The sequence below is a fragment of the Polyodon spathula genome, chromosome 9 (assembly GCF_017654505.1).
Source record: "Polyodon spathula isolate WHYD16114869_AA chromosome 9, ASM1765450v1, whole genome shotgun sequence".
In the NCBI taxonomy this organism is placed as follows: Eukaryota; Metazoa; Chordata; class Actinopteri; order Acipenseriformes; family Polyodontidae; genus Polyodon; species Polyodon spathula.
In genome coordinates this window covers 37,100,413-37,122,494 of record NC_054542.1, presented here as the reverse complement: position 1 = coordinate 37,122,494, position 22,082 = coordinate 37,100,413, and the positions used below count along the sequence as shown (strand labels likewise).

The following is a 22,082-nucleotide window of genomic DNA, read 5'->3' as shown; positions in this document are numbered from 1 at the left end:
AAGCCTCAGCCTGAGTTCTGTTATGTTTTAAGCTAATAAGTTAACATAAAATTAATATTACCTAAATGAAATAAGTACTGTATATGTTTTTTAATGATTAACAATCTGCCACACACAGAAAAAAAAAACAAACAAAACATTAGGAACACAGCAACTACCTGAGAGTAAGAAAGGTGCTTTCCAGAACCAGCTTCTTAAGGTGTTTGTAGCAACTGTATGTTATTTCTTTTCAGTACATTCCTTATTTTTGCATGATCGAGCTCCTGCTGTAGTAACAGTCTGTTTAGTATCATACTGTTATCTGTCTGTGGGAGGGACTTACAGGGAAAGTGAAACTTAACCAGTTTCCAAAGTGCTATAAATAAAGCAACAGTAGCTAAAATCTCATTCTACATTCTACTGTTGAAGCAATGGCATATTTAATCCAAATCCTGTATTTTCTACAACTGGCCCCTCTTGGTAAGTAATATTTAAGATAAATACTGGGTTATTTGATATATATATATATATATATATATATATATAATATATATATATATATATATATATATATATATATATATATATATATAGATATATATATATATCTTTACTAGTCTCTGCTCTCCAGGATACTAGCTGCAAACTCAAAACACAACTTCATTTTGATTGGTAGTATCAAACAAGAACATGAATCACTTTTGTCATTCATTTTACAAAGCAGCCATCATTACACTAGCTGAGCCTTAAATTTCAAAGACTGTTTGAGGTTGTGACCTTATATTTGCAAGGTTATATAAACACTGCATGTTAAATGTGTTGACGACTTACCTCTGATGTGTCTGTCCTGCTGAGTTAATTTTAATTTTACTTTTAAGTTTATGCTGTACAAAGACAGTACTCGTTGGGTTTTTGTCTTAAAATTTGGAACACAGCTGTAGTCTATGATTCTTGCAATAAAGTTTCATTACAGATGGTGTCCAAAACTAATCAAACTTTTCACTGCCACATTGTTGTAGTCATATCAAACACACAACAATCTTTTCACATACCCAGTTTATTTAATGTTTAGAAATCTTTCAATCAGAGATGCCATTCCCTTTACATAATGCCGGGGATGCTTTCATTTTGTGCTCAAAATCTCATGATCTATTTTTTTTTTTTTTTGGTTTTTCTCCCCACAACAGCTCTCTGTGTGTCTCCAGACCCTGTCAATGTGACCATTGACTCTCAAAACCTTCAGCATTTCCTGAGATGGCAACCTGGAGCAGGTACTTTGGTGGGGACACAATACAGAGTACAGTATAAATGTTCTGAATGGTATGCAAACATTAGATTATTCATACAGTACTATTGTAAAATAAATGCATCAGTAAATAAACCATGAAAATTCCTTGTACTGTACTTGCAGTGAAACTTGGCTCCCAGTGACAACATGCATGAATGTATCCAGCTCTGTAGAGTGTGAGGTGACAGAAGAGTTTAAGGTTTGGCTTAATCACTATAGGGCATGGGTTCAAGCTTTTAATGGAGCAAGTCAGTCTAACTGGATTTCCTCAGCTGACTTCATGCCTCTTTCAGACAGTAAGAACTTTCTTTATTTGCATTTCATTTTTAATGTGCTCACTGAGTTTAACTAACTCAGGATTCTTATCTCCAGACTGGTGATGCATGTCCCTGGCAACGGTGATACAATGGAGACCCCCTAAGGAGAGTTTAAATGTTTGGAATTCCAGGGCTACTTCCTCCACAGCTCTATCTGACGAACCATTTGAGATGATGACTTCATGTTTTTCATATTATATGTTATGAAAACAAACACCTCGCTGTGCTTATGTGACATTTTGGTTTCTGTATGATTAAGATGATTTTAAATGTTGACTTTTTCGGTACATCTTATTCTACTGTTTCACAGCACAAAAGAATCGCTATGCTACGGCAACCACCTATCCACGTTTGTCCCAGGATTACACCACAATATGTGATTGATTCCCTTGTACTGTGAAATGTCCCCAGAGAAATCCAGCTGTGCTTTACCCCAGCATATTTTATTGTTTGATCAAATCATCTCTCAGAGCTGGTTCAGTAATAACTGTTATTGTATGACAATGTTGAATCTCTAGAAACAAAATGTTATTATCAAAAATTTCTGGACCAAATTCATTCAAAGTTTTCAAGCCCCTCATTCTGTCTAGCAATCCTGGGCCCACCGGACGTGTCTGTCACTGGATGTGGAGATTGTCTTTTACTGAAGCTCAAACCTCCAAGAGGAAAAGGCCCAGAATCTCTGCTAGATATTTACCATGAGTTTGACTATACCATTACTGTGAAAAACAATGACAAGAAAGAGGTAAATGTGAAATTCCACTGCCGATATGAATTAGCCTATGCACAGGCTTTTTTTTAACCTGGTCCTGCGTGTCGCATGGACTGACTATAACATGTCTGAGAAATTGAGTTTTTCTGCAGTATACCTTTGGCTATTGTTTTTTTTTCATGAAGAGTTAATTGCTTAAGCATTCTTCTCAGTTCAGTTTTAATCAGCAGGCAAGTAGTTACAGTCCTAATTTCTACCTGAATTTCAACAAATATATGATACAAAGGGGAAAAAAAGAATCCATTAGATATAGGAATTACTAAATTGGGAACAATAAATAACTGAAAGATCCATTGCAATCAAAGCAATATGCAATACTTTCTTTTTCTTTTTTCAGATTCACACCAGTGAGGCAGAGTTTGTTCTTGAGAACTTGAAGCGTGGCACAGAGTACTGTGTAACAGTGAGGATGTACCGTGCTGGAATGAATATGAATTCAGAGCCCTCTGAGCCACAATGTGCATTCACTAGTCCTGAGCCTGTCAGCAAAGGTACATTGCAGTGAAGTACAAATGTTGCAATGGTCTAAAATCTTCTTTTTTTTTTTTTTTTATTTACTTTGAATTTGACTTTCCAGGGTTGCCAACAAGGAGCAAAACAACTTTAATTTTCAAGTGTCCTGCTTTATCTTCACACTTTTCTGTCTTAAAATTATCGTCACTAATCATCTAATCTTTTGTCAGACAGCAAAATGATTCTATAAATCTTTCAGTACCTGTTTTTCACTTCCACTAACTGCATACAGACCTATATAACACGTGGAAGTCCACAGCAGGTAAGATTTGTGGAATTATTTTGTTAGCTGCAATCCCTTAAATGTCCTTGCTTGTTTTCTCAGTTGCTTTTCAGGTGGTTCCTTTGTACATCGTTTTGCTGCTGTGTGGGGTGCTTGTGGCTGCCTTGTTCTATAGTGGTTTCCTATGTTCACTGAAGATACCCTTCCCTAAAGTACTGGTAAGAAAGCACCCAGTGCAGCATATTTACTTGGTTTCTGCAATCAAAAAAGCAAGAATAACCCTTGTAAGAGTTTACCATAATAAAAGTATAGCAAAGAATAATGAATCGTAGTGAAAGCATGGTAAAGCATTGGTAAGCATTGTAAAGAATAGAGGTCTGTGGTAAAGCATATTAATAAACATGGCAAAATGGTAAACTATGTTAAATGCATAGTATAACCATGGGAAAAATGGGAAAATGCCATGAAAAAAATACCATGGTAAGCTTTCATAAGGGAACAGAGATCCATACATTGGTAAAATTGACGAATGAGTATTAGTAAACATTGTGTAGTAATTAGAAAATAATTTCCTGATTGTTGGATGTAATCTCTGTCAGATCTATTCAATAGGGAGATAATCTGAAAATGATCATCAATTAGGGCCAGCTCTCTATTAAGATTGCTTTACTCTGTCCCTATGGTGGTGGTAAAAGAGGGTTTCCATTGTTTTAACAAACTAGGATTAGATGGATTTCCTGAAACTGCAAATTTTACTCATCAAAAATAAACACCAGACAGTTCCAGCCTTAATTCTAGAGGTTGTAGATTGTGATCCATCTCTGTTGAAATTACATGAAGCTGGTCATGTGGTTATTGGATGATTTAGATTATATTTGTTGCTCTTGTATTTTTATCACTCCTCCTTGTTTAACATTTTTTTTTGCATTACAAGACATACTCAGTAGTTAGTTTTCTATTGTGATATTTTGTTACACCTCTACCAAGTAACTGACACAGAAAACCTATTTCCCTGCAGGCTTCTTTTACTTCTGCTAGCAGAGCCTGCAACCTACAGAAGTGTTTAGTTCTAGAGAGATGCCCTGCGAACCATGTCACTATTCTCTCTAAACGAGGTGGCAGGGGGAAAAGCAGAGGTAAAATGTGCAAAGACTCCAGTGAGAGCGAGGAGACTGACAGTGGGGAGGAAGATTGGTACGAAAAGTGGATTCCAGGCCAAAGAAGTTGCAACAGTGAACATATTGATAATCAAGGGATTCTTGTGGAGACTGGTCAAGCCCTTGATCCAGGTGATCCAGCACAGGCGTTGCATCTGGTTGTGTGTGAGGAGACAGTAGGGCCTCCAGTGGAGCAGCCAGACCCAGAGCAACTTAAACCCTTACTTGAGAGGAGAGACTCAGAGGAGGAAAGCTGCCAAAATGTCAATTTGTTTTCAGTGATGTTGGGGGCTACTGATGAAGAAATCTTAGAGAGCCCTTCAGTTGAGGTGGAGGTAGAGGAGCAACCAGAGGATAGCATATGCCTGCTAGAAAAACTGCAACAGTCTCCATTATTAGCGACTCTGGAATCTGTAGCCTGTAGGACAGACCATCTTAATAGAGAAATAAACGATGAAGTGGAGCAGAGATTGTGTTCAGAGGAGGAGGAGGAGTCTTCGATGTACATGAAGCATTAACCCTTAACAAGAAACAATTCGGACCACCTACTACAGTATATTTCAAGTCTGAGCATTTGACGTGTTTTGATGAATGATATAGGTTTCGAGGGTGGTAACAGTTTGTAAACGGATGATAACACAATACAGATCTTCAGTCTAAATGTATTTATTTTAAACTTACTACCTTTTAAGGATATGCTGGGAAGGTCAAAAGAAGCTCTGTGACTGAAGATCAAATACTAGTACCAAGGTTAACGATTGAGCAGCTTCAAAATTATTATTATTATTTTTTTATTTTATTTTTTTTACTGACCTCTTGCAATTGTATGACGATTGCAATCGTTCTGAACTGTTCTTATTGCAATTACTCAGATACTGAGTTTATTTGTTTTGTTTGTTTGTTGTTAAGGGGCTTTTACCTGAATTCAGGAGCTCCTCTTTTTAAGAGACCAACATAACAAGAGCTGGCCTCCACCTTCTGAGCAGACAGACAAGTCCCAACATCCTGTCAGCCTAGCTAGTCACTGGAGATCGCTGGAGTTATGACTACTTCTGTGTGGCTCAGCAGATTTGGGAATACTGTATCTCTTTGTTCTGTATGGCTCCAGTATTGAATGTGTGTACCTATAGTTTAAACTATCACCTGTCAGTTTATATGTTGGTGTACCAGCTGAGATTTTTTCCAGCAATTGCCATTATGAGCTACGATTAACGCTGGTCAAGACTGATGCCACCAATCTGCTTGAACTGGGGACATCTTCTGTGGATCACTTAACGAGATATACTGCAAATAGATATAAATATACTGTACAATGTGTTTATGATGTTGGTCAGGAACATTGCTAAGGTTTAACTGTACTGTAATTCTTTATATGTATTTTTGTGTACAACTGTAAGTTGCCCTGGGTAAGGACATCTGCTAATAAATAAATACATAAATAAATAATAAAAGAAAGTTATTTAAATTGAGAGATAAAAGTGTGCTGCCTACTGACTAAAATCAGCTATTTGCTTTACTATCTGCTGGCAAACTGGCACTTGTGTCCCAGTACTAAATTACTTGCTTAAAGTTGGGACTTTTTCCCATTACAGAAGTGATCAGTGGTTGTATAAACAGTTTCTGAACCAACACAACGAAGACAAACCGTTCATGAGTGTAGGCGGTGTAAATATACCTGGACTCCGCTGAATGCAAGCACTATTCTTGCTGTCGTCTTACTTTTTCAGAATACATACCCGCATTAAACATTCGTTTAGTTTCCTATCGTACAGTTTCATATTAGTTTCACTCGATACATTCTACGTGTTGTTTGCTCAGCCAACGCAGGAATGTCGTTATTTTTATGTTTGTATGTAGTTTTTCTTTTTATGCTTAACAAACGCTTGCGTTATCTCAAGGTTTTGATCTGCTTTAGGTTTCCAAGTGATTTTTTTTTTTTTTTTTTTTTTTTTTTAGCAGCGCAATTAGTTGTCTAGTGGGATATCACTTTACAAAATGTATCATAGTGATTTAGAAGGTATGGTAACATGTTTGCACAGTATGACGTTAGCAGTTAATTGGAAACTGTTCGAGTTTCGCTTTCCGAGCAAGTCCCTCCCACTCTCAAATAGGAGTAGTGCGGTTAAGGACAGGACAAGGAACTCAACATTTAACAGCTACTTAAGCACGGATAAACTAATGTACAGGAACGGAATCAAATAAAATGTCGACAAACTTATTAAGCTGCCTTTTGACAAGCATCATTGTATGCTCAGGTTAGTACTAAGTTTCATTGATTACATTTTTCTTTACATCACAGTTAGCAATCGAAGTGTTACTGTTTTGTAATAAATAGGTGACGGATAAAGTAATGTGATTAGGCCTAGTGTATTTTATACAGTTATCTATCTATCTATCTATCTATCTATCTATCTATCTATCTATCTATCTAACCACGTACATTGTGTTTTGTTGTATGGTCTGGTCCTGGGTAACTTTATGGAACAATGTATATTACTGTCCAGGTCTATGACGGGCACAGATGTAATGTCCCATGTGTATGAAACAATACATTGTATGTCAATATGTTAAAATATATTCATACATGTATCAACGTATAAAAAGCAGCAGTCATTTGTACATATGTACAGATTTACACATATTATAACCATTCAAATAAAGTACTTAATAAAAGCTGGGTACTGTACAACCCATTAGTCTATACTCTGGAAATATATGACTAATAATAATTATGGGTATGTATTTAACATACCCATAATTATTACCCCCCTACACACACTTTTTAAATTTTTATTTTAATATCCAGTAAACTCTCTACATACTCATGCCACGATGTTTTTCGGATTTTGCAGACTTCGTGCTTGGAACTGTGCCGGAACCAAAACATGTAACAGTTTCTTCAGTGAACTTGGGTGCCGTCCTTCAGTGGGATCCTGTCACCGCTGAAGACAATATCACCTACACAGCTGAGTTTGCAAGGTACAGTACACCTGTGTAAGAAACAGCTAATTCAAGACTAGGATCACTTAAAAAAATACTGTACAGTTATGCCAGTGCTGGTAACTATATATATATATATTATATATATATATATATATATATATATATATATATATATATATATTAGAGTTACTGACATTTCAGAGAAGCCTCTTCTGAATATTATGAAAGATAATTAAAGTGAACTAATGACTAATACCTTCAGTCAGTGAAGAAGATGCAGCTTCCTCTGTTCTAAGAAATAGGAAGTTGATGCAGACTGGATTTGAAGTTATGAGTGCATGTTTATTCAATAGAGTTTCAGATCTGCTACTGACATTAACAATATCTAATTCTATTTCATAAGTACCGGTAGGTAACGTCTAGACCGCAAATTGGTAATATGTTAAAGGTATCCGTATTCTGAAATAATTTGTAACCAGCTTAAATGCAAAATAAGGCCATTTTTGTATCTGAAATGTTTGAAATGGGACTATTCAGTCCTCCGAATTAAACTAATATTATGGTGCTAATGTACTTGTAACAAAAAACAGTTAAATCATTAAATCATTTCACACAGTTACCAAAGTTTTTGTTATATGGCACTTTTTAAAATATGCTGTAGGGATAGGGTCATCATCATTTGGTTAAGTTTAGGTTTTAAGTACTCTGTGTTCAATTAACTGGTATATACATCAAGAGAATGTGTTGATAATTACTGCTTGTGTTTATTTAACAGAGCATTCAATGAAAAACATTACATCGAAGTGTGTCAAAATATCAGAGAAACAAAATGTGATTTCACTGGAAACATCTCTGCTTTTGGCATATTCCACTTTCGTGTGAAGTCTGCTCGGCAGGGCAATGCATCCCAGTGGGTTTATGTGAAGGGTTTTGCAGCAGACCAATACAGTATGTTCATTTACCATTTCATTTAGAATGAAGTAAATAATAGATTACAGCAAGTGCAGCACAATTTTGTGTTATTGCCAACCCCTTACATGACAAATTAGTTTGTTTAGCAACTGTACGTATTTTCTGTAATATTAAAAAGCTCACTTTTGCAAACCAAGGATTGTCACGATAAACAAGACTCGCTTGGCAGGTGGACACTCTACTACATTACAAAATTTTACTACTCTAAAAAGTTTCATGTTGACGACAGTTTCCTTGAATAAATTACAGTTGTCCTGTATCCCTTTTGCATGATTTAAACACGGTCAGTGCAGTCTACCTGATTAATCAACTACTCTCTTCTTTTTTTTTTAATCCAACCCCTGTGCTGGAATTAATCGTGTTTTCATTCTCACCCAACTCTGACTGTAGTGCCCACGTTTCACCTAAACCACTCTGGTAATAACAAATCTGTATCTTTTGACTGCTTTGTTGCCCATGCAGAATGCAGGTTGGTCTCTGGCTTTTGTCGTTTTAACTGTTGTTCACATTCCAAACCCACTATCACAAAGTGACCAGCAGATCCACTGTAGCAAAAATGGCATATGGCATAAATCTCTAAAGATCCTCCTCTGTACACTGCAACCCAGTCTAAATTAATCTAGAGGCCCTCTGGCCAAAATTGCAAACTCACCAAGCTGATAAATAAACTTGTACATGATGCTAAATAATGTTACCTTTACATGATTGGTGTCTGCAAGTTGTTTGTGTTTCTTTTCCTGTGTAGCACGCATCGGGCCTCCCTCGGACGTGAAGGTAAAATCCAGATCTGGCTATCTGGATATCAACATTTCAGATCCGCCAATGAAAATAAAAAACAAGACTTTACGTGACATTTTTGTTCACGTTTCATATTTGGTTACTTACTGGAAAAACACACCAAGAGAAGAGGTAAGCTTCCTTCCCATCATATTTTTTTATTCATTTCCCCTTTGAGATATGGACACTTTCCATAAAACTTTTTAAGGAGTGTCTTAAGGAAGGACTAAGGGAAAGGTTTTAAAAATAATTAACAGATGATTTTTTTTCCATTTTCTCACCATTCAATATTTAAAAAGTCTAAAGTCAATTACCAAAAATGTATTAAGATTGGGTCATTTAATATGCGTTCTATGACCAAAAAAAAGGTCAAAGGTCAAAATTCAATGAAATGCATTTTAACAAGACCAGTATTTTTTTTTGGTCTGAAAAATATGACTGTACATTGAATGGTTTTATGCACTTTTGGAAAGACATACCTAATATATTTTTCAATACACAATCAAGAAAAACACAAATAATTGTAAAAAAATAATAAACACATCTGCTTTTTTGGCCTTGTATGGCATGTAGACAAAAAAGTAATATGTTGACCTTTCAGTTTGCTATCTTTAAAACTTTTCTATATTACAAATTATATGCAGTAAAAAGTACTCGTGAGTAAGGGGCAGTCAGCACACCAATTTCCTACAAGAAATAATTTTTTTAGGAATTTAAAAATGTTCTCTATGTTTGCATCCCTGATAGTTACTTTGTGTTTTAGACACAGTGCTAGCCCATCCAGTCCATCCTTTTTCATTGCTTTTTACACTTACACGCAGCACATTTTGTGTTGACATCATAGCAGGATTTCTGAGAACTGCCTCATGTAGGGGTGTTTTTTTTCCAGTCTTTTTTTGCATATACTGTATATGATTTGTACTGTGTATATGCAATACTGTAATTTGTCATCACTATTGGAGACTGTATTTCAACAGTCCCAAGCTGAGACAAACCAGATTTTGGCTTTCTGAAACTGGGAATAACCCTGAATCTCTCAGGTTGATATGTGACTGTATTTCCATTTGTGATTCAAACATGCAGAATTATTACTGCATATTCTATTTAATTCAGGTCAAGACCATTAGAAGTGAGCAAACATTCTTAGTCCTGGGAGACCTGGAACCCTGGAGTACATACTGTGTTCAGGTTCAGATATCTGTTAATTCCAACAGGACTGGGGAACCCAGTAGGCCAGTCTGTGAGAGAACCACCAGCGAGGGTAACATTTTATTTTATTTTAGGCCTCTGAACTTCTGTATTGGATTGCAGATTTTCACTAAGTTTTACACACCTGTTTTTCTTTTTGTTTTTGTGTGTGTGTGTCTTTTTACCATTTGAGTCTTTAAGTGGTGGCAATCAGGGCTTAAAAATATATTATAATTATTTATTCTCATTAGCATAATACATGTCTTGCCAGTCTGTTATTGTTTTTAAATTGCTTCCCACACTTTTCTTTTTGTCTCTGGCGAATCAGCATAAAGTTTCACTCCCTGTGCAGCAGGTATTAGGACCCCACCTGAAATTTAACACTCACTTTGTTGCACATACAAGTCAGGGTTCTGACACCTGCTGGACAGGAAGTGAATCTATAGCTGTTAAGGCTTCCGGTAGACTGATGTTAAATAAAATATGTAAATTATGTTCATATAGTTTTTTTTGTTTGTTTGTTTGTTTGTTTTTAATGATGTCTCAATCCTACAATTCCAGGTGATGCAAAGTTTTTGGCCATAGCTGTCCAGTGTGGTGGCAGATTAAATGGACTGGACTGCTGTGCTAATAATAATGAGACATAAGAAAATGTTTTCAAATAGGTTATTACCCTATTAAGTAAAGTGTTTGTAATACAGGAACTTTATAATTGTTTCTTTTGTCCAGGACTGTATTTTCATAAAAACAATGTACCTTTTCATTGTCTCATCTCTTTAACATTTATGGAACTGTACCCCCTCTCACCTGTTCCTCTTTTGAACAATTGGGCCCATCAGTGTACATATCTGACTGTTTCCTACTTTTTAAAACAAACAAAAAAAAAACATTTGAAATTACTGTTACTGCAAAATGTTTTTACATTACTTTTCTAGTTGATTTTTCAATATAATTAGGATTTCTGATTTTGCGATTTTAACCAATAAAAAAACATAAAACACCCTGTGGCAAAGTGGTTAACAGTGTCCGGAAAAAAAACAAAACAATTTACATAAGTCTAAAATAGCTAAAAATAAACACCGAAAAATGAAATTATTAAAAACCAAAAAACAGAAGCCCTCAATATAATGTCTTGTTTTGTATGCACGATTGTTAAATTGTCTAAAGGCCTTTATAGATACTAATTAATGTGATTTTGCCTTGCTATTCCAGGTAAGACTTCTGGGTGGATGATTGCTGTCATCCTGATTTGCAGTTTGGTTGCAGTTACCACTGTCATACTTTGCCTCTTCTTTGCTGGATTCTATACTTATAAAACCGTGCACTTTTTATTTCCCTCCTGCAACCTCCCGGAGCACTACAAAGAGGTAAGGTAATCCATGGATACCTACAAAGGTTATAAAAAACATCAAAAGGTTCAGTTAAACAATCATAGGGGCACGTGACCAGTCCTCAATGGCACAGCCTCTAAACATGCCCCAGACATCCGTACTGGGATCTGGCTAAAAGTGGTCTCCTACTCCACAACAGGTTTAAATAGAATTGACTAAAGCAAATCTAAAGGTAACTATAATACCGACAGTGACCATAATCACCTGTATTACAGAATACATGGCCTTTGCAAAACTAAATAGTCAGTCATGGGAGTCCATGATTCACACGATTGTGTTATATGTTACAGGTAGTAGCACTTAGTTAAAAAGAACTACTCTTCTTTCACCTTTAATTTACTTTACAACTTTAATTTACACTTTACAGCAATACAGTCTGTCAGATGTTCTTTTAAAAATGATTGGTGGAAATTAACAAGTGGAGTACTTCTATCCAGGGATGCATCTGTTTTAATTACGCTGTACTTGGATTGAATGAATCAAGAATGTATTTTATAGAATAGTATCCTAGGATACCTTTCAAAACGTTGTGGAATGTTTGGAAACTGGCATATCTATTTTTTTCTCCTGAATATCTATTAAGAAAGTTTCCAACGCGTTCCAAAAACACAAAAAACAAAACAAAGAAGATTCCTGGACTCAGTGGAAAACACAGAAAATGATTTAACAGATATTCTCCTGAACTACCTCACCCCTTTCTGTAATTGGTCAATTCGCTCTCTCATTTTGGCTGCAGTTTCTTTTTTGCTTGGAAAGAGGTAGAGGGGAAGTCTTCTGGGTCCCATCATTTGTATTCTGTTTTCTGTAGAGACTTCAATGTGTCTGAATTGTATAACAGATTAAAGAAAATTGAGATAGGAATATGAAATTTACTTTATTTACGGAGTCTCTTGATGCTGTAATGTGTTGTGGCCGAATCTTGAGAACCACCTTTTCTTGTGCTTGTTTGACAGCTGCTGACAGCAACTCCCAATTCCTATGCATTCTTGGACATACAAAATAACAAAGAGCTGGATGAGATCTGTGATGAGATCAGCATTGTATTTGAGCAGCCAGCATCTCCCGTTGAGGCCATAAAGACAGAGCAGGAGAGCAAGGAAACCCTGGAAGAACATCCACTAGTGGAGGGGAAAGACAACACGGAATTGAGAAAGGACATACCACACTATGGGAATTTGAATTAGCTTTTTTGTCTGGATTAACAATGCTCTATCCTGATATTTACACCTTGAGTTGGTTATCATCATGTTTTTAGTGGTCCTTTCCATGGATATATGTACCAGAGACCTGTCTACCATTCAACCATATTGGCAAGTGATTCTTTACTCCAGTGTAGCGGGACCGGACTGCTATAGCTTGCTTTGTCTGATAGGGTATTATTTTCTACCATAGATTTTCAAATCCGGCTGCAAGTGCTGCATGACACGGCTTTTTACAGACATGGAAACTTTCATTTGGCAGTCCTGCTGCCAGCACCATACCACCTTCCCTGTCTCAATGTCCCGTATCAGTTATGACCACACAGCCAACTTGTATCCTTGCTGCACAGTTTTCTCGGTGGTGGTTTAACTCAATTTAATATTGTTTAACAATCTTTCAGCTGATAGTGTAATGCTGCCAAACCCTCATGACTGAGGTGATTCTACCATTTGTTATTTAGGTACATCCTGTGGAATCTTACCACTTTTTTTTTTAAGGAAAAAGAGGAACTTGATACAGCAGCATTTTACCTCATAAAATGAATATTCTGCAACATGGAAGCAGGCACAAGTCTCAGAGCTTGCGAAGAGCTTCATTAATTTATTTATTTTTTTAATGTTTATACAGGTTTCTTCATATTCTCAAGCAGTTGTTGAGGCAGAATGGTGAATTACTCAGAGTTTGCTTAAGGCTCTATTCAGAGCAGTGTGATTTGTAACATCAAAAATAAAGCCGAAAAGTCCCGCTTCTGATCATTTTAAAATCTGTTATTTGCTTGAAAACTGGTAACATTGAGGCTGCAAAGACATTTACAGATAAGGGAAGTGTAAATTTAAACTTGTATTCTCAATAGGAGGAGATATGAAGTTAGGCTTACAAAAAGGTCTCTTGCTCGGTGGGGTTCATTCTTATTTATTACTTACATAATTGCACCTGAAAGGATTAAAAGGTGAAATTGTAGAACATTTATGATTGGATTACAGGGATATAATTTAGGTGACAATATGAAGTAATGATATAAGCATAACTGTAGAAAAAAAAAAAAATATATATAAGATTATTTTAAATCCAACTGTTCAGGTCTGAGTCTGCAAAGATTGATAAATAACTCTGAAGAAATATTTTACATGTGTTGTCTGTTTTTCTTAAGCATTCATGAAGCTTTAGTTAACATTCCTTTATTGTTTATTGCCAAACAGAATACATGTTTATAATTAGAGCCCTGTGAAATTATTTTTATTTATAATTTTGTGTTTTATTTTTCACAAATTTCGTTTTATTACAGATACACATTAATAAAACAACTCAAATAGATATATCAATATCAATGTAGTAGTATGTCAGTACTACTACGACTGAGTACTGCTCAACATCCAGGCTGTGCTGCTGCCCAAGAAAGCTCAGAAAGTGCCCAAGAGTAAATAAACTACCGTGACCAACTTCGACAAAGAAAACTACGACTATGACTACTACTAATAATAATAATATACATCATTTTAACAAGATACATTTTTATAAAACATTATCAATTTTTAAAATACATTGACAAACAGACCTCGCACAGAAAAATAGTTATCGTAATTTCTCATCGGCGGCAGGAATGGTAACGCACAGACCCCACACTTTTTAATCAACTACATATTTACAGTAAATGCTGCCCATGTCCTCTATAAAAATACATTAAGATAAAATAGAAAGTACACATTTACATTGCCCTTCTATTGTGGGACTGTCATAATAATTGCATATACAGCAATCGACCAATTAAAAAAAACGATAGGAATTGTATTTCAATCACATTGCACTGAAGCAGCATGCAACAAGCTTGGGATTTCTCAGTATTTAAACACTAAGCAAAGTCGATTCATTCAAATCCATTCAAAACCAAAACAGCACCATTTGTATAGAACAAATAATTAGTATACTAACACAAAATATAAGTAAACAAAAGGAATAAACAGCTAATGCTTTATTCTGCCCTCGCAAAAGAGTCCCCTTCTTAAGCTTAACAAACTCTTTCCAGTAACTGTAGTATTGAATGATGCTTTATTGACACCAGTTTGTAGGTACAGTGTTAGGAACTGAGTAAAACTGAAATAAAATACAGAAAACAACAGTAAGTACGGGTATGCTGAATACTATGCTTAATTCTCACTAATAGCACAGCATGTATTTTTAGGTATGGTATAATATTATCATAAACTCAGAAATATGCTGCCGTATGCAAAATAATTCCCCAAACATGGCAAAATCAATTACATAGAACAGATATCTCCGACCATGCAACTATCAAGAAAATACGTAAATCTATCACGCAAACGATCATCCATATATCATCATGAATTGAAAGGTGAGTATGTTATTATTGATTTTACTTACAGACAATGCTTCTACAAATAATTGCAAGAAGGATGGAGTTCGATGATATCTGCAGCTCCACAGAGCGACTTTCATCGTTGCTAACAACGATTCTTCTTTACAGGAAATAGGAACTTAATCAAACAACAGACCTTATCAGTAAACAGCGCCATCTAGTGGCCAAATGGAATTGACTTAAAAAATGAACTCAAACCAACTAAAGGGTCCAGAACACTCCCCGTCTGGTATCTGTAAAGATGCCAACATTAACACTAGAACTTAAAGTTACTTATCAGTCTCTGGAGAGAAAAGTAGGACAGTCTCTGAAACTGGACGCAGAAAGGTCTTGCATGACCCCTGTCTTGCTGTCTTGACTTCAACGTTTCTTACTTTCCCATCTCTGCCAGGAAAGGTCTTCACAACGATGCCCATGGGCCAGTCGTTCCTTTTCACTTGACTGTCTCTCAGCATCACAATGTCTCCCTCCTTAAGGTTGGGTTTCTCTTTCTGCCACTTCCTACGGCTCTGCAGGGTAGAAAGATGCTCCTTTCTCCAGCGGTGCCAGAAGGTGTTGGCAAGGCTTTGAACTTGCCTCCACTGCCGGCTGAAGAGGTCTTTCTCGTTGAATTCACCTTGGGGAGGAGGAACTACAGCAACCTTTTGGGTGAGGAGTGTCGCTGGCGTCAAGATGAGGGGGAAGTCTGGATCCGTGGACACAGGAACCAATGGACGAGTATTCACGATGGCTGAGACTTCCGCCATGAAAGTAGTCAGGACTTTGTGAGTAAGCCTGGATGGACCCACCTTCAGCAGCATGGAATCCAGGATGCGCCTCGTAATGCCAATCATTCTCTCCCAGCTGCCTCCCATATGAGATGAGTGTGGTGGGTTGAAGACCCAAGTACACCCTTTGTCACTCAGGTACTCTTGGACCTCCTTGTCACTCTGAACGGCCTCCATCTTCAGCTCTCTGCAGGCCCCGATAAAGTTTGTACCACAGTCGGACCTGATTTGTTTGGCTGGTCCTCTGATGGAAAGGAACCGTCGCAGAGCATTTATGAAACTTGAGGAATCCATCGACTCAATGACTTCAATGTGTATGGCCCTGGTGCTCATACATGTGAACAGCACAGCCCAGCGTTTACTGCTTGCTAGTCCACCCCTGGTGCGACGTGCTGTAACCATCCATGGCCCAAATATATCTAACCCAACAAAAGAGAAGGGAGGGTCAGTGCTGAGGCGATCCACAGGTAAGTCAGACATCTTCTGAGTCTCTATCCTCCCACGTAGTCTTTGGCAGATGACACATTGATAGAGTATGCTGCTGACGTGCCGTTTTCCACCGATGACCCACAGACCAGCTGCTCTCAAGGAACCCTCAGTGAAGTGGCACCCTTGATGGTGGACCTGCTCGTGGTGGTGACGGATGAGTAGAGTCGCGATGTGGCTCCATCCAAGCAGGATGAGAGGGTTGATTTCATCTTTACCTAGGCTTGCTTGGGACAGACGTCCTCCGATCCTCAGTAGGCCTGAATCATCAATGTAGGGGCACAGACTGAAGAGTGGGCTCTGCTTAGGAATGGCTTTACCTTCTCTGATGCATTCCAATTCCTCTTGAAAGGCGTCATGTTGCAGACTGCAGATTATGATATTCTTGGCTTGATCCAGGTCTTCGGTGGAGCAAGGTTTTTTGCAGATGTGCCATCCTTTGCAGCTGCTGCCTACCTTGAAGGAGTGAGCAACATGCACAAGCCTTGCTGTTGCGTGTGTCAGTGCTTGCCAGCTTGAGAACCTTTCGAAGCGCTTGGGGTCTAACTTGTTGCTGGAGACATTGGTGGCGTGACAAGCAACTTGGGGGCGGATCTCATAGTCAGATCCGGGATCAACCAAGTCGAAAGGTGTGTGAAGGGTTTCTGGCTCTGCTGACCTTAACAAGAAAGCTGGTCCAGTCAACCATGTGCTATGAGTCAGGCTGCCTGCTGGGACTGATCTTGAGGCATGATCAGCAGGGTTCTGGTCAGTAGGTACGTGCTTCCACTGCTGTGGGCTGGTACATCTCCTGATACGTTGCACCCTGTTATTCACATATACGTAGAATCGTCTGGCGTCGTTGTGAATGTAACCAAGGACTACTTTACTATCAGAATAGAATGTGACCACATCGAGTTGGATGTCAATCTCATCGACGATTGCTTCTGCTATTTCCACAGCTAGAACAGCAGCGCACAACTCGAGTCTTGGAACGGTGATCTCAGGACGTGGAGCGAGCTTAGCCTTACCAAAGATGAAGCCAACATCTATGTTCCCACTGGCATCAGTTGTCTTCAGGTAAGCTACTGCTGCGATGGCGTTCGTGGAGGCATCACAGAAGACGCACATCTCTTTCTTGTGTGCTTGGCTGAGAGAGGTAGAGGTGTATGTGCGAGAGATCTTGACCTGCTCAAGCTCCTTCAGTGAGTCTCTCCACAGCTTCCATTCCTTGAGGTTCTCTTCTGGGAGAGGGGCATCCCAGTCACAAGCCTCCATGGTGAGCTCTCCGAGTAGAGACCTTCCTCGAATGCTTACCGGGGCGGCAAATCCAAGCGGGTCAACAGGCTGTTGATTGTCGACAAGACTCCACGTCTAGTGTATGGTTTCTCTGCTGAAGACACCTGAAATGTGAAGATGTCCTCTGCGATGTCCCAGCTCACCCCGAGACTTCTCTGCATGGGAGGGAAGTCGACACTCAGATCCAGGTCCTTCAACCCCTTAGCTAGGTCGTCTGGAGGAAAGGCTCTCATGACCTCTGCCTTGTTAGAGGCGATCTTGTGCAGGCGTAAGGTGGAGAGGGCCAAAATCTCTTGAGTGTTCTGAAGAAGAGTGATGGCTTCCTTCTCTGTGGGGAGGGATACGAGACCGTCGTCGACGTAAAAGTTCCTCTCGACGAAGTGCCTTGCCTCTGCTCCGTAATCCCTCTCGCCCTCTAAGGCGGCTCTCCTGAGGCCATACATGGCCACTGCTGGGGATGGGCTATTACCGAAAACATGGACCCACATCCTGTACTCCACAACTTCGTCATCCAAGTCGTTGTTGCGATACCAGAGGAATCGCAGGTAGTTACGATGGTCTTCACGAACAACGAAGCAATGGAACATCTGCTGCACGTCTGCTGTCACAGCCACTGGTTCCTTTCTGAACTGTAGCAGTACCCCAAGCAGGCTGTTGTTCATGTTGGGACCAGTAAGCAGGACGTCATTCAGAGATGCCCCATGGTGCTGGGCGCTGGAGTCGAATACCACTCTTATCTGTCCAGGTTTTTGTGGATGATACATGCCGAAGATCGGAAGATACCAACACTCTTCTTCTGCTTGTAGGGGTAGAGCGATTTCAGCGTGCCCATTCTCAAAGATTTTGCACACAAACTCAATGAAGTGGTCCTTCATCTCTGGACGTTTCTTGAGCGTGCGTGTGAGTGAGGCGAGGCGATTGCTGGCCTGATCGCGGTTCTTGGGGAGAAGTTGCTGTGGGCTACGGAAAGGGAGCGGAGCAACCCAGCTGTTTGATGCATCCTGATGGAACTCTTTCTCCATCATCTTCAGGAAGTCGAGATCCTCCATTGAAGGAGCTGGTTTGTCATCATCCTTAGTGTAGCAGAAGACAGATTCGCCCATGAGGCTTGCCGCGTCGGCTGGCGTGCATCTCTGCTTCAGGGACATGGTGCCAGAACTTCGAGGTTGGTGTGTGTGGCTGAAGTTCTCCTTAACATGGAAGCTGCTGAGACAAGGACTCAAGAAGCTGGGGCGTCCGTTCTCCAGAATGTTTGTCTTGAAGGCGTTAACTGGTGAAGGTTTGTGTGCCCCTCCGAGACACACATCTCCCACTATCACCCAGCCGAGGGCTAGGCGCTGTGCGAAGGGAGCGTGCAGAGGCCCGTTGCGCTGCTCTAGCACCTTGTGCACCTGGATGATGTCTCTCCCTAGAAGACGCAGTATCTCTGCTTGGGGGTTCAGAGGAGGTATCTTGGTGACTAAGAACTTGAGGTGAGGGTGGTACCTTGTTACATCTGGTGTAGGGATTTCGGCCCTATTGTCTGGGAGCTCGTTGCACTCAATGAGCGTGGGAAGAGGTAAACAGGTCTTTTCATCAGCTGATTCCACAATGAAGCCTCTTGCACGCCGGCCTACAGTCTCCGAGATACCTGAGCACGTCTTCAGGGTGTAGGGTGAGGCATCATTGGCTACGTTGAATATCTTGAAGAAGGCTGACCTAGCCAAAGACTTGTTACTTTGGTCATCCAGAATGGCGTATGTTCTCATCTTCTTCTCAGGATGACCTTCTGGGTAAACATTAACAAGACAGATCTTGGAGCAAGACTTCCCCAGGGGACTGTCTCCACAGACCTCAGTACAGGTGGACGTGGCAACTGGAGAGGAGGGAGACTTGTCTTCCTCCCCGCCATGCTGTGTGGAGGAGCTGACTGCATCTTTGTGAGACCAAGGGGCAGGACCGGCGTGAAGAGCTGCAATATGCTTGTCGCTTTCGCACTCAGAGCACTGGATGACAGCTTTACAGTTCTTCGCCTGGTGTGCTGTTGAGGAGACACACCTAAAATAGAGTTCTCTCCAAGGTAGGTTTTTCTCTCTTCTAGGGGTTTCTCCCTAAAGCCTCTACACTTTTGCAGGGGGTGGGGCTTTTTGTGGATATGGCATTGTTTGTTAGGGTCCTTTTTCTTGGATTCATCTTTCTGGATGGCGTTGTCCACTTCTGTCTTGTGCACTGTGATAGGGGCTCTCGCCGTTCTCGTTGAGAATTTCTCTCCTTTAGGCGGCGCTGCGCTGGAAGTGGATGTGATGAAGCTTGGGTCGTTCCTCATTTCTGCTTCTGCACGAATTAAACCGGAGAAGAACGAGAAGGGTGGGAAGCTGACACCATGCACCTGTTTGTATCTGGTCCCCTGTGACATCCACTTCTCCTGCATGCTGAAGGGGAGCTTCTCCAGAATAGGCTTGATGCCTCTTGCAGTGTCCAGGTAGGACAGGCCGGGTAAGTAACCTTCAGCTTTGGCTGCCTCCAACTCAAGGAGAAGGTCACCCAGCTCTCTCAGACGTTGGGGGTCTTTATTGGTGATCTTCGGGAAGCGTTCAAGCTTGTTGAAGAGGGCTGTCTCCGTAGCTTCAGCAGACCCATAGCACTCCTCTAGCCGTTGCCAGACCACACTGAGGGCTGCAGCAGGATGATTGACATGGACGGACCTCATTCTTCTCACATCCTCAGCTGATTCTGGCCCAAGCCACTTGATTAACAGGTCGAGTTCCCCACTGGGCTTTAGGTCGAGGCCTTCAACGGCGTTGGAGAATGTTGACTTCCAAGCCCAGTAGTTCTCTGGCTTGTCGTTGAACTTGGTGAGTCCAGCTGTGAGGAGGTCGCGGCGTGCTAGGAACTTCGCCAGATCTGCAACATTGGCACGATCAGAATGGGTCCCACTGAACTCATGACGTTCTACACCAGGTGGCTGGCCATCATCATCTGCGTAGCACCTGGGAGACTGTGAGCTGTGGAGCCTGTCGGTGGGGTTAGGCAAGTTCACCACATGCTCTTTGATAAGATGAGTCGTTGGGTGTCTTGAGGTGGCTGGCACTCCAGTATGAGTGGGGGCGTGAGAGAGAGGATGTAGTCGTGGTTGCAGGTGATCAACTGGGGGAGGCGATTCAACCTTGACGCCTGGCTGTGAGACTTCCTTGTATGCTGACGGCTGATGGTAGTTCACATAGGCTTGCTGGTCTTGTACATACTACTCAGCCCTCTTGAGAGAATGGTAGGTTGAGCCTTGTTTGTTGTTGTCAACCCCAGACAGCTGTGGCACATCAGCTGCATCCATCGCTGTCTCAAATACATAAGCCTCAGCTAAGGCGGCCTCCGCCTCTTTCTCCTGCTGAAGAGCCTCTAATGTGGCTTCCAGGCGGGTCTCCTCCACTTTAAGCTGGGCCTTCTTCACTTTCACTTCTATTTCTCTCTGTGTATATGATGCTCTTGCTAGTGCTGCTTCAGCCTTGGCGCGAGCTTCTAATGCAGCCAAGCTTGCTGCAGATTTGCTGGAACGTCTTGATGACTTAGATGAACGTGAGCACTCTGACCTGGTTGCAAGGCTCATATGTTCTGAAGCTGACATCTTGCATTGGATGTGTACAGAGGAGTAGAGCAGACTGGATATCTTGTCCACCAGAGGTTGCAATTACCGTTGAGAATGTCTTTTTACTATTCTGCCCTCGCAAAAGAGTCCCCTTCTTAAGCTTAACAGACAGATAAACTCTTTCCAGTAACTGTAGTATTGAATGATGCTTTATTGACACCAGTTTGTAGGTACAGTGTTAGGAACTGAGTAAAACTGAAATAAAATACAGAAAACAACCGTAAGTACGGGTATGCTGAATACTATGCTTAATTCTCACTAATAGCACAGCATGTATTTTTAGGTATGGTATAATATTATCATAAACTCAGAAATATGCTGCCGTATGCAAAATAATTCCCCAAACATGGCAAAATCAATTACATAGAACAGATATCTCCGACCATGCAACTATCAAGAAAATACGTAAATCTATCACGCAAACGATCATCCATATATCATCATGAATTGAAAGGTGAGTATGTTATTATTGATTTTACTTACAGACAATGCTTCTACAAATAATTGCAAGAAGGATGGAGTTCGATGATATCTGCAGCTCCACAGAGCTACTTTCACCGTTGCTAACAAGGATTCTTCTTTACAGGAAATAGGAACTTAATCAAACAACAGACCTTATCAGTAAATAGCGCCATCTAGTGGCCAAATGGAATTGACTTAAAAAATGAACTCAAACCAACTAAAGAGTCCAGAACATGCTTAATCTCTACATCATTATTTAGTCAGCGTCAGCTGCATTTTAAAGCACAAATGAGTTTTCTTTTTGATTTCATTTTATATTTGCATTTCATTTTATTTCGTTTTATATGTTCCATTGTCTTCTATTTCATGCTAT

At 40.0% G+C, this 22,082-nt stretch overlaps 2 protein-coding genes across 3 annotated transcripts; both read left to right on the top strand.

Annotated features, from left to right (window-relative positions):
• Positions 1-357: 357 nt before the first annotated feature.
• On the top strand, positions 358-5,698 carry LOC121320781 (interferon alpha/beta receptor 2-like). 2 transcript variants are annotated; one of them, XM_041259407.1, is made up of 7 exons: positions 358-459; positions 1,167-1,299; positions 1,391-1,563; positions 2,175-2,329; positions 2,694-2,847; positions 3,195-3,310; positions 4,111-5,698. In XM_041259407.1, exons 1-7 carry the CDS (start codon positions 411-413, stop codon positions 4,765-4,767), a joined length of 1,437 nt encoding a protein of 478 aa, XP_041115341.1. In that variant the 5' UTR covers positions 358-410; the 3' UTR covers positions 4,768-5,698. The 2 variants fall into 2 exon arrangements, with proteins under 2 accessions (XP_041115341.1, XP_041115342.1); XM_041259408.1 differs by having other exon boundaries at positions 371-459; positions 1,167-1,250.
• Positions 5,699-6,340: 642 nt separating this feature from the next.
• Positions 6,341-13,464, top strand: LOC121320782 (interleukin-10 receptor subunit beta-like). The gene is made up of 7 exons (XM_041259409.1): positions 6,341-6,504; positions 7,102-7,228; positions 7,968-8,140; positions 8,910-9,073; positions 10,055-10,202; positions 11,342-11,496; positions 12,474-13,464. Exons 1-7 carry the CDS (start codon positions 6,453-6,455, stop codon positions 12,702-12,704), a joined length of 1,050 nt encoding a protein of 349 aa, XP_041115343.1. The 5' UTR covers positions 6,341-6,452; the 3' UTR covers positions 12,705-13,464.
• Positions 13,465-22,082: the final 8,618 nt, after the last annotated feature.